This window comes from Alosa pseudoharengus, unplaced genomic scaffold (assembly GCF_046254945.1).
Source record: "Alosa pseudoharengus isolate Yale_2024_CS ecotype anadromous, Long Island Sound unplaced genomic scaffold, YU_APseudo_1.1 YU_APseudo_1.1_scf_10, whole genome shotgun sequence".
Classification (NCBI taxonomy): domain Eukaryota; kingdom Metazoa; phylum Chordata; class Actinopteri; order Clupeiformes; family Clupeidae; genus Alosa; species Alosa pseudoharengus.
Window position 1 is genome coordinate 19,984,970 of NW_027468565.1, and position 12,909 is coordinate 19,997,878.

The 12,909-nt window shown below is 42.6% G+C and overlaps 1 protein-coding gene across 1 annotated transcript; it reads left to right on the forward strand.

The window, feature by feature from the left end:
- Positions 1 to 2,074: 2,074 nt before the first annotated feature.
- Positions 2,075 to 12,770, forward strand: dhtkd1 (dehydrogenase E1 and transketolase domain containing 1). The gene is made up of 17 exons (XM_076267002.1): positions 2,075 to 2,354; positions 2,663 to 2,815; positions 3,151 to 3,362; positions 3,520 to 3,714; positions 4,004 to 4,273; positions 4,731 to 4,902; positions 5,008 to 5,206; positions 6,050 to 6,362; positions 6,497 to 6,581; positions 7,068 to 7,207; positions 7,439 to 7,589; positions 8,172 to 8,278; positions 9,644 to 9,808; positions 10,396 to 10,478; positions 11,226 to 11,395; positions 11,659 to 11,744; positions 11,957 to 12,770. The coding sequence occupies exons 1-17, from the start codon at positions 2,174 to 2,176 to the stop codon at positions 12,056 to 12,058; spliced, it is 2,784 nt and encodes a 927-aa protein (XP_076123117.1). The 5' UTR covers positions 2,075 to 2,173; the 3' UTR covers positions 12,059 to 12,770.
- The last annotated feature ends 139 nt before the right edge of the window (positions 12,771 to 12,909 follow it).

Below are 12,909 nucleotides of genomic sequence, written 5' to 3' on the forward strand. Positions count from 1 at the left end.
TGTGTATGCATGGTGCAAAATAGCTTAGGCTACAGCACAAATATTTCCATAAAAATAAGCAAGTCTGACCTCAGAATTTATTTTGAAAGTGCACCTGATTGATGCATTTAAAAGTTAAAATATACAAACATTTCTTAAATTCTTACTAAACACCCACCTACTTTTAAAATGGTTAGTTTGGACCCCCCCCCCCCCCCCCTTTTTGCCGTGTGAAATACCAGTGCTGTTTAGTGCTTCATTGTCATTTTCATTGGATTCTCCCATTTGCGCGTAAATCGCTCATAAACTTTTTTTTTGTTACACGCATTCTCCCATTCCGCTTCTGTCACACACACAGTGACAAGTGCCAAATCCCCCGCAGTGTTGAAGAGATCAGTCGTCCCCCTCACTTTTGATAAGGTAAAAAGCCTTATAGGTACGCCAAATAAATAATAACCTATAGGTTTAGGCTAGGCTGTAAAACTCCCCATTAACAGCATCACAGCACTAACCACAGCGACTGCACAATCTCGTATTCACTCTGTTGGATATCTGAAGTCAGTTTGTCTACTTAGATACTGTAAATCCTCAAATTATGGCCGGGGTCTTAAGACAAAGTACAGGCCTTTAGGGGCAGGATTGTATTCGAGACAGCCCTTTATTTCTTATGCGAGTTTTATTTTGAGACATGCGTTTCTTGGAGCGGCCTGGTAGGCCTTCAAAAGCATGACATTTTCGATTTAGTTTGATATTTAATTTACTTTTGGACTGTTTGATTATATTGTTAAATGTTGGGACTGATGGGCACTGAAATCTGGGAAGGTATTTGATGATCACTATTACGTATATAGTTGAAAGAGTGTTGGGATTTCAAACAAACCATCCGCTTTCATGCGTTCATTGAATGTCCGCGGTGCTGTAATGGAAACCTTATTGCGTAGCCAAGTAGCCTATCGAGTTATTTTTAAATTATGCATGATTTACTTTTTATTAATTTTGTAGGCTGGCTTTATTTTGTTATATAGAAGTATATAAATAACCTGTTAAAATGTACCAGAATTCAGGAAATTGCATCTAGTCCAAAAAAATATTTCTGGGGGAGGACCCCCATACCCCCCACTGAAATGTCCCACCCACTTTCAGAATGCCTCTGACGCCCATGGTCCTACTAGTAGGCTAGATCCCTTTGATACCAATGTTAATTTAACTCTGGGACCCTGGTCCCAGGGATGGATTACTGCACGGGCCTTCCAGGCCCAGACCCAGGGGCCCAAGGTGTCAGGGGGCCCTGAAGCCCAAGCCTTTGCATGGAATCATTGCCTCAATATCAACACATCAGGCCATCTCCAAAATGCACCAGAATACAGGAAATCACATCAAACAAATTAAAAAAATTCTGGGGGAGGACCCCCAAACCCCCCTTCCACCTATGCAACAATTAGTGGGGAGCCCTTAATACATGTGGGCCCAGGGGCCCAAAAGTTCATAATCCGTCCATGCCTGGTCCCTACACCTGAGAACCATTGATGTACTTTTTTATGGTATGGTACAGTAATGCTGAATAAGCCAAAAAAAAATTTCCTCAGCAAAATTTTTGATTGGCCCCACCAAATCTCACTCTAAGGTTTTTTGAAAAGTTGGCAGCCCTGTGATGTGTTTTCAAAGTGTTCCTTTTTTTTTTTTGAGCAGTGTATGAAATTAAGCTAAACATTTCATGACGATAGTTTATCACAAGATACTTTTAAGAGGGTTGGGGATCACCATTGGATTACAATTGGATCACATTGAGTCAATTAATTTACCGGATTGATTATTTGGAGGTGATTAAACTTGTATGGTAACTAGATCTACCACACTGGGGTACGTTTCCCAAAACTAGTTAGTCCTAATACGTTAGCAACTTTGTTGGTTGCAATGCAATTTCCCATTGCCAACCAACTAAGTTGCTAACAGGTTAGCTACTATGGTTTTGGGAAACGCGCCCCAGGGCGAAGGCGACAAATGTTTTCAAATGTACGTCCTCGAACGGGCCCTACTTTTCGGATCATACTGTAAACCAATGGCGTTTCAGGTCGTTGCGCCGCCCCCATCATTCATAATAATATGGCTGCTTTTTGCAATGTGTGTCTCTGCATATTCGTGCTGTGAACTTCCGAACTCAACACAGTGGTGAAAGATTGAACGGCTACCAAATATGTCCGCTCTTCTTAAATTAAATAGATTGTACAATCTGTCAAGATACACTGTGCGTGTTGCACGACCACATTTGGCCTGTCTGTACCACACGGAGAAGGGGGTGTATGGTTACAGACCCAGACAGAAGGACTTGAGTTCCAAAGTCGTGACGAGCGACCATATCTCCGCGCTAAATCAAGGTCAGTGTGTGGACATAACATTTAAAATGACAGGTTATCATGAATATAATGGACTGTTACCAAATCTCAGTCATTTTTAGGCCACGAACATTTATCTGATGTCACTTCTGGTGTGCAATGCAACAGGTTGTTGTTGCAGTAACGCTACGCTAACGTTATCCAGTCTCGTAAGATGTGTTTTCTGACCGTGGCATTAACACAAATGTACTAGCTCACTACGATGCGTTATCTTTGCATTCACAAGCTCAGTTTCAGTTGTGTTGTGGGGGTTAACTGGCAGCTGATAGTGTTGAATCGTCCACGAACAGACCATGGACTGGCACGACTGGTCGAGGCATATCGAGCACATGGACATAAAGCAGCAAGGATCAACCCATTGCTTCCTGATGCGCCGGTGCTGGACACCGTTCCCGAAATCAGCGCGTTAGATGGGACTCTTCAGGGGCCCCTCAGGACAAGTGGTGAGCACTAGTAGTTGTAGGTGACCTTAGAAACTTCTGTAGGTTAAATGTTCACTCCCTAGCTGACTGATTTATAAAAATATTTTATAGTACTTGCTTCAAAGTCTGCATATATCTTCATGCGAGTTAACTAATGCTTTATGAAATAAACTGAATTGGCCTAAGAGTAAAAAAAAGAAAAAAGACCTTATATTGGAATCAACTGAGATGTGGTGGGTAAGAAATGACCAGGAAACCCATGAACGTAGTTTTAGGTCCATCCTATAGATATCAAAATGTATGTGTGTGTGATATTCTGTTTCATGTCATCTATTTATTTATGGGCATCTTTGTAGGTTTGCGTCACTTTGGGAAAGCAGAGGCATCACTGGAAGAAGTTCTTGCTTACCTGAACCAAACCTATTGTGGGCAGATCTCCGTGGAGATCAGCCAGCTGGAGACTGTGCAGGAGCGGGAATGGATCGCAGACCGATTTGAGGAGCTCAAAAAGGAGACCTTTTCTACAGAGGAGAGACGACAGCTGGCTCAGCTTATGCTTGAGTCCCAGGTAAGTCACTGGGATGTGGAAAGTGACAGGTTTTTCACCAGGCAGCAGGATAAAACAGCACTGCCTGTCCTAGATAGGGGTTTGAAGGTACCATGGCATTAATCTGATGGTTCTGTCGTTGGTCCCTTTTTTTTTGTCTCTGCATGTGAAACATCAGGAGTTTGATAATTTCTTGGGCACCAAGTTTGCTACTGTGAAGCGGTATGGAGGCGAGGGAGCGGAGAGCATGATGGGATTCTTCCATGAGCTATTCCGTCAGGCGGCGTACAGTGGTGTGACTGATGTGATTATGGGTATGCCTCATCGCGGACGCCTCAACCTGCTGACGGGACTCCTGCAGTTTCCACCCGAGGTCAGTAGAAGCAGGGGAAGCACGCACTGCCTCAGCGTTGCTCATTACTATAGTAACTGGATGCAACTCCAGCTTCATGGTCTAGATAGATAGATAGAGAAGACCCTTTATTTATCCCCAAGGGGAAATTCAAGAAATTTGAATCATTCAGTCTGTCATATCATCTCTGCAGCAGCAGCCCACATAATTGATACTTAGTGTTGTAGACACTTTGTTTTTAGTGATTTCCTTATCTGCTGTGGGCTGGTCTGAGGTCTGCCTCACTCCGATGTGGCTTTGTGTGTTTCAGCTCATGTTCCGCAAAATGCGTGGCCTTAGTGAGTTCCCAGAGAACTCTCCCTCCATCGGTGACGTGCTCTCTCACCTCACTTCCTCTGTGGAACTGGACTTCGGGGCCGGTCACCCAGTCCATGTCACCATGCTGCCTAACCCATCTCACCTGGAAGCCATCAACCCGGTATCCCAGGGCAAGGCACGCAGCCGACAGCAGCTCAAACAAGATGGGGATTATTCCCCCGACAGCACTGCCCGGCCCGGAGACAAAGTCATCTGCCTTCAGGTACATCGTTACCACAGTGGTTTTCAAAGTGGGGGCCGCAGCAAGTTGGAAGGAAAAATGAATAATATAAATAAATAGTAAAAATATTTATTTTTTGCTTTTATTTTTTTATTTAGGAATTTCCTATTATTATGAGTGTTGTAATAAAATACCATTATAATAATTTGTCATTTATCTGAACATTATAGAATCTTTCTGATTGGCTGGTATTCAAACACCTTCATCATCACGTAAACATCTGTCACTGTACCCCTGTTAAAGTCCATAACATCCTGCTAATTAGCTGGCTGGCTAGCTCTGCTAAAATGTATACCTTTTTGAGAGTAAAGTCAAGAGAGGGAGAGATATTTTTCAAGTTATGGATGAGTATTGAGGCAAATGGTCTCGTCATGGTCATGGTCTCATCATCTCATCTGTCATATCATGTGTGCACTGTATAACAAATTCCCTTTTGCAGGTACATGGAGATGGCTCATTTTCAGGCCAAGGCATTGTGCCAGAAAACTTTACACTGTCAAATCTACCTCACTACAGAGTTGGTGGGAGTATTCACCTCATTGTAAATAACCAAGTGGGATATACCACTCCTGCTGAGAGAGCGAGATCATCGTTGTATTGCAGTGATGTTGGTAAGTTAAAACAAAAAGTTTCTGTTCAAGTATATTTTACACTGGACTGCTGATATGCTGCAACAAAGAAGGATTAGTGAACTGATTTCTGGGCAACTCTTCCAGGTAAGATGGTTGGCTGTGCTGTGATACATGTGAATGGCGACGAGGCTGAGGATGTTCTTCGGGCAACAAGGCTTGCAGTGGAATATCAGCGGAAGTTCCGGAAGGATGTGATCGTTGACTTGCTGTGCTATCGACAGTGGGGACACAACGAGTTGGATGAACCATTTTTCACCAATCCAGCCATGTATAAGATCATCCGGTATGCAGTAAGCTTATCAGTGAAGTTTTGCCGCAATGATCCATTGTTGATCCATTATACCGTACAATGATACATACCGTACAATGTAAAAAGTAACACTAAGCAACAGTTCGCCACTTTTTGAGTTGAGCTATGCTGTTATCAGGCAACTAGTTTTGATATCATCTCCAAATTCACTTTGATGGTACATGCTCATGTGAAGGCCAGATAAACAGCAGCCATCCAGGATTATGCTGTTCTGCATCCAGGATTATGCTGTTCTGCATTCAGGATTATGCTGTTCTGCATTCAGGGCCTCACCACACCACAAAAATGGCGAACACCCATAGGCAAGCTGCGGGCAGTGCCAATAAGCTGCGGGCAGTGCCAATAAGCTGCGGGCAGTGCCAATAAGATGCGTGCAGTGCCAATAAGGCTCTGGTGGTGTTTGGCAAGCCAATCTGGGTGGTGTTTGCAGTGCCAATAAGAATCTGGGTGGTGTTTGCAGTGCCAATAAGGCTCTGGTGGTGTTTGGCAAAAGTGTGCATGCCTTTTAGGGATCTAGCTCACTAGTATTAGACCAAAACTCACATATTGCTGCATTACCAGTAAATGACGTGTTGAAAAGACACTATAATTGTAAACATATTGTCTTTTTATCTACAGTAAAGCATGAGAAGTACATACAATTGTTTACATGAACACCAGTCAGTATAGCCGAGTATGTATGAATGTCAATAGCTTGTGTTGTTGGTAGCCTTGAGTAAAAAGACTGATACAGAAAATATCCTCATAAAGAAATTATTTGGCAAAACATGAGAAACATGTGAATGTGGTCCTTTTCCATTCCCTGTCATTTTCCAGGGCAAGGAAGAGCATTCCGGACTCGTATGCGGACCTGCTGGTGTCCGAGGGCCTGATGACCGAGGAGGAACGAGGTCAGATAAAGACCACCCACTACAGCATGCTGAACGAGCGGCTGGCCAACATGACTCTGTACAGCCCGCCGTCCACCAATCTGCAGGGCCGCTGGGGGGACCTGGTGGAGCCCCAGGCTCGCATCACCACCTGGGACACTGGCATCGCTGCACCCCTACTGCAGTTTGTGGGAGCCAAGTCAGTGGCCATCCCCGAAGAGATTCATCTTCACAGTCATCTTAGAAAGACACACATGCAGGTTTGTGCTTTCGGAGGCCATGTCCTTGAAGTAAATTAACAGTGTATGAGGTCTCTGATAAACTTTAGAGGAATCAGTCGTTACAAAGAAACAGAAGGAAGAAACCTGCTGACATGGAGAAATGTTCCAAACAGGCCCGGCTGCAGAAGCTGGAAGAAGGAACCAAGCTGGACTGGTCCACTGCTGAAGCCATGGCTTTTGGCTCACTGCTCTGCCAAGGTATGTCCTGTATATGATATCTCCCGATCAGAATATAAAGAAGGAAAACAAGACATATAAGGCCTATTCACACCAAGAACGATAACTATAACCATAATGATGAAAGCATTCACACTGAACAAAGTCTATCCTTGTGTTAATGAATGTGACGGTTAAAATTCGATGGTTTCTGATTGGCTATTAGCTTTTTATCGTTCTGAAAATCGCTCTGAAAGTGATCCCCAAAGATATCATTCTTCATGTCGTTATCGTTATAGTTTATGTGTGAACGTCGTCATTCATATTAACGAGAACGATATTTATTTATAGTCGTATTTATATATCGTTCTTGGTGTGAATGGGCCTATAGACTGTATGTTAACAATATGGTTCTTTACACTACTAGTGTTCCAGATGTGGAGGTACTCTGCTGCACTTGTCCAGCAGTATTGCGTGGCAGTCCGTGATATTTGCTTGTTGATTTTTGTCTGGACGACCCCTCCACAGGGTTCAATATCCGTATCAGTGGGCAGGATGTTGGGAGAGGCACGTTTAGTCAGCGCCATGCCATGGTGGTTTGCCAGGAGTCCAATGACATGTACATCCCACTGAATCACATCGACCCAGCGCAGAAGGGCTTCCTGGAGGTCAGTGGAAAGCTCAAAAGACCTACATCGGAGTTTGAACATTGTTTATCTTCTCGGTTTTGAACTGATATTATTTTATAGTGGAATGCCTTTGATGTTTGTTTGTTTGTTTCTAGGTCTGTTTCAGTATTGAATGCTTTGATGGATATGATGTCCTTTTGTTTAAAATAACAATCTTCATCGTGTGTGTGTGTGTGTGTGTGTGTGTGTGTGTGTGTGTGTGCGCACCAGGTGTGCAATAGTCCCCTGTCTGAAGAGGCAGTGCTGGGATTTGAATATGGTATGAGTATTGCCCAGCCCATGCTTCTGCCCATCTGGGAAGCCCAATTCGGAGACTTCTTCAATGGAGCACAGATCATCTTTGATACCTTCATCTCAGGAGGTAACCATAGTTTATAAAACTCCTTCAGCCATGCAGCCATACCATTTTGTTTTGGGTGTTGGGACTATGTGTAATGCATACTTTGAAATGACCATGTCATTGATTAATTGTTGTAGAAGTAGTCATTTAAAGGTGCTCTAAGCGATGCTGGGTAACGTCACATCTGTTGACTTTCAGACAAAACAGAGAACTAGCTCGCTACTTCCTCCCCCTCTCTCCCGTGCTGCTCCCGTGCAATTGAAACTATCCTAAACGCGCATCTCATCTGTGATTTGCTGGAACAGTTAGTTTTGCCCAGGTTGTTTTTGTTGCCGTTTTTGGAGCCTGGGCTGTCCACAGAGATCGCGTTTTGTTACAGTGTATTCAGGACACAGACAGCTAGCGGTTGGTTAGGTGATGTTTGCAGTAAGTGACATAAAATGTTTTAGCCTAAAAACATGTGGCAACCCTTAGAGCACCTTTAACAAAACCGTTTGTTAAATGTAGTCATTTAACAAAACCCATGTAAATATTTGGTTTAAACTTGGGTTTCCCTGAAAAGACTTGTATGTTCATATGTAAGTGAATGGCATTCTTCTCCAGGTGAGGCGAAATGGCTGCTGCAGAGTGCCATTGTTATCCTGCTGCCACATGGCTATGATGGAGCTGGACCTGAGCACTCCTCCTGCAGAATTGAGCGTTTTTTACAGGTGAGGAGACTGTCAGGTCTCTAATTATCTCACCCACTCACTCGTTCACAAGCACATACAGTATGGGCAGTGATGTCTCCTGTCACTGCTGCCCACGCCAGTTCAGGGGCCTCATTTATAAAGGTTGCTATGCACACAAAAAGTTGCATGAACGGGGAAATATGAAATATGCAAATGCACAAACATCAGGATTTATAGAAAAAATGAAGATGCACATTTCTATGCATCCTGATGGTGAGATCACAAAATAAAGGTCGTTCCCTGACAGATGGAAAAACATTTCATAATGTTACTACCTCTGTGGATAGTCATCATTCATTCCTTCCTTCCTTCCTTCCAACAAGGTATGAAGCCAAATATGCCTACACATTTTCACTAGACCGCCTGGCACCTAACAACCTTAGTAAGATATGTCCCTTAATAAGATTTTTATATAAGTCATGCTGATTGAGAAGCCTACTTCTCGAGGCCTAATTGCTCTGATTCCTGTGAGGAATACCCTATTAATGTGAATTACGTATGTGGACTTCTGCTGACACTAACACCCGAGTCATTCTGTGTCAAATCAGACAAAATCCATTAAAATGGTTGCAGCACCAACTTTTGTCTAGTTTGTCTACACAATGTTTAGGTTCCATAACTAAAACCTGTAAAATATTTTTGTTCAATTCAATTGTTTTCATTGTCTTTTTGCCCTTGATTTTTTACACTTTATCTTGGAGGCCATGTTTGGGCATTCATATATTAAAAAGTACCGGTATTATTCCTAGCCTGGCCAAACTTTGTAGAATGGAAGACAACCATGTTCTTAGTAAGATCCACCCATTAAATGTTCATCTGTTTAGCCTTTCCATTGAACCTGTCTTGTACAGTGTTAAGTGTGACCCAGCCTTTCCATTGAACCTGTCTTGTACTGTACAGTGTTAAGTGTGACCCAGCCTTTGGCATTCATGTACCCTGGAAACTCCAGAGTTCTCGCAAGAGCACAATTTGAATTGTCTCCCTGAGACACTCTGGCAATGAGTAATGATGCACGTTACTTTTGCCACTTGTATTGCAGGGAGCCAATCACATTGGTGTATCTGATATAGGCGAGCTAAACAGATGACAGTCGTAGTGTTATCCAATTGCGTTGAAGTCCGGAATCAGTCAGTAAACATTGGTCGTATTGTGTTATCCAATTGCGTACAGAGAGATTTTCAAATGCACGCTTGGTGCCGCCCCTCGAGTTGGGCCATTACATTATTCGTGGCCAGACCCTTAATCTTTCTAGATTACCAGGGTTTGGAATCTCCAGGCTAGCGTTCATGCATACCAGTCACCACTTATGTGCATTCTATGTACCGGTATTTGTCTATCTCCCAGATGACTGACAGCAAGGAGGAGGGTGTGGACAGTGACACAGTGAACATGTCTGTTGTGAACCCCACCACTCCAGCACAATACTTCCACCTTCTCCGGCGACAGATGATCCGCAACTTCCGCAAGCCTTTAATTGTGGCCGCACCAAAGACACTGCTAAGGTTCTCAGTAAGTCTGACTTTTTTTGTTTTTATATTATATATGCATGCATATGTTATATGTGCATATTTCTGTTCCCTCTCTCAATATACATAGCTTTATATTTCTGTATACAATTCTTCCACATGATTGAGGCCTCTTACAGCCCTTACTGAGGGGCAGCTGTGGCCTACTGGTTAGCACTTCGGACTTGTAACCGGAGGGTTGCCGGTTCGAACGTTGACCAGTAGGCACGGCTGAAGTGCCCTTGAGCAAGGCACCTAACCCCTCACTGCTCCCCGAGCGCCGCTGTTGTTGCAGACAGCTCACTGCGCCGGGATTAGTGTGTGCTTCACCTCACTGTGTGTTCACTGTGTGCTGAGTGTGTTTCACTAATTCACGGATTGGGATAAATGCAGAGACCAAATTTCCCTCACAGGATCAAAAGTGTAAATATACTTATACTTTCAATATCTAATATAATGAATCTGATTAACTATGTGTTAGTCTGTATATTTTTGCTGTTGCTTTTTTTGTGTGTGTGTGTGTGGGGGGGGGGTCTGTATGTATGAAAAGACGGATGGTGACTCAAACTAAGTTTGGTCTCCTCCTAATAGGGTGCTGTGTCTAGCCTTGCTGACTTGGCTCCAGGAACATCTTTCAAACCTGTGCTTGGTGACCCTTCGGTGAACCCCTCCAGGTGAATCATCTAAACACAAACTATGAACTCTTCATGCAGCTGTAATGTGCTTTAGTGTTAAAACTAAGTGTCAGACTGGGCAGAGAGCCAGAAAGAACCAGAACTTTGATCGTGTTCCCCTTATCTAAACAATTATGTCATGGTCTAATATCAGCTCTTCAAAAGGTACTTTCAAGTCTGTATGTTCCAAAGTCTGCGGGCCCCCAGAGGGGGTCAGGGAGTTACAGCAAGGGGAACGTTTTGGGAGCGAAAAAACGAGAATCCAAACAACCACCTATAGGTCAAATTAAACTCGGCAGTGTTCTTACAGCATAGTAGCTGATGAATAACCTGTTTGGTGATGAGTTTGTAGCCTACTTTGTATTTTCAAAATATGGTTAGGGTCTACCATTTAGCTTATAAGGTAATAAGATGGCTAGTCATAATATTAATACAAGTAACATGGGCCTAACATTAACCAATCCAAAACAAAGTAATATTATTGTGTCATCCATCATAAAAAACACATTTGATCCATAAAGGTTTGATCGGTTTCATCAGGTAAGGGATGCTATTTTTATCTCATTGTCAAAGTGAGGCCTACCTTGACAAGTTCCAAATGACCACTGTTTTAAGTTATGTAATGCAAAGAGTTCATTTGAAATGAAAGAACATGACTTAATTAATTTAATACTAAATGCTTCCATTCAGTATTATTTCCATGAATCCTCGCGCTTCATATACTAGTCCAACCTGTAATTCCCACAGTGTCCAGCGGGTGCTGCTCTGCTCTGGCAAACACTATTATGCCTTGCTGAAGCAGAGGGAGACACTGCCTGCAGCGGCCCAGAACACTGCACTAATCCGGCTGGAAGAGCTCTGTCCTTTCCCCTTGGAGGCGCTGCAGAAAGAGCTCTCTAAATACACCAATGCCAAAGGTGAGAGACTATTTACCCTCTTGAATGTTTTATTCTTCAATGAGTCATGTTATTTTGTTGTAATCATATCATCATCAGTAAGACTTATCCCAGACTATTGTTTGGATTATCATGAAGTTTATTTACATGGTTAGAGTTTATCTGATTATACAGCCTTAGGTTATCTGGTTATGAGTAACGTGGGTTATCTGGTCGTACATATGTAGGTTAATTGTCAACTTCCTACTCACTCTGTATAACTCCACACTTATTCACTTCTACAGAGTTTATATGGAGTCAAGAGGAACCCCAAAACATGGGTGCCTGGTCCTTTGTGAACCCAAGATTTGAAAAGCAACTGGCATGCAAGGTATATTCTCTTTTATATTGAAAGTAATATTGTTGAGAATGCAAATAATGCGTGAATCTGAGAATGTGAATGTGCGTCATATTTCTTGTTTTGTAACTGTGACATAAATGTGTATAATTGAACACATGCAGAATGACTATTGTACCACCTATTCATTTCCACTGATCCATATCCATCTGCTGCATTGGTGCCCGCTGTTCTCTGGTCCTCAGCTGCGACTGGTCAGCCGACCCTCTCTTCCTGCTCCGGCTGTGGGCATCGGCATGCTACACAATCAACAGCAGGAGGCCATTCTCACCGCCTCCTTCAGCTGAGAGGCCTCCTCCAGGTGCACAATACAGAACACCTGCAAGAACACTGCACACAGTGGGCACTGAAGGGGACCTAATTTGACCTTCAGGAAGAGGACATCTTGGAATGTCGAGTTTGAGAAGAAGCTCTGTGTTCAACAGAAGAGAGATTTTTTTTATAACTCTTTGAAAGTGTTCTTTCCCTATCCAGTTCCTTTATTGAATATCCATGGTTAATAAGATTGTTTTTTCTTAATATTTTGGTTGAAGGATGTTGAGAAGAATACTTGACTTCCCAGCATAACACAAACATGCATTAAGGGATGTTAGCTTCAGCCTACTGACTTCCAGGACATAACTATAGAAACGGATGAATAGTCTGTATAACAAATATTTTTTTCTGACGGCACTGGGCACAATATCCTTCAATACGTTTATACAGCATAACACGGTTTAATAATAGCTTGGCCCCTCAATAGTACTCCAGTCTCAATAACAAAGTGACCAGTTTTGTCTTTGTTGTTAATGATGGGTATTAATTTAGTATATTATAGTGTAGGATAAATTATCATGCTGGATGTAAAGTGTTCACTATCAAAACAGGATAGTGTGAATAATTGCATTAACAAAACACAATGAAGTTCTTTTCTGAACAATTACACTGCATTTTATGTATTATCAACAATATTGCCAGTTTACTTGTGCGCAAAATAAATTAACTCCCATTCTGTTTTCACCAACCGCTGTTTAATTTGGTCAACTATGATCAACAAGTGTTTGTTTCACTTTGCAGGTACCATAGCCCATTGTATTGTCAATTGTGTTTTTAAAATAATTTGATTTTGTCTGTAATCCCTCTGTACTTGACAGATGTC

Excerpts from the sequence above, each read along its gene's own strand:
- dhtkd1 (XM_076267002.1), top strand. The coding sequence starts at position 2,174 with ATGTCCGCTCTTCTTAAATTAAATAGATTGTACAATCTGTCAAGATAC. Across the intron at positions 2,355-2,662 it reads TATCTCCGCGCTAAATCAAG|ACCATGGACTGGCACGACTG; the intron begins GTCAGTGTGTGG and ends GTCCACGAACAG. Across the intron at positions 6,363-6,496 it reads TTAGAAAGACACACATGCAG|GCCCGGCTGCAGAAGCTGGA; the intron begins GTTTGTGCTTTC and ends TGTTCCAAACAG.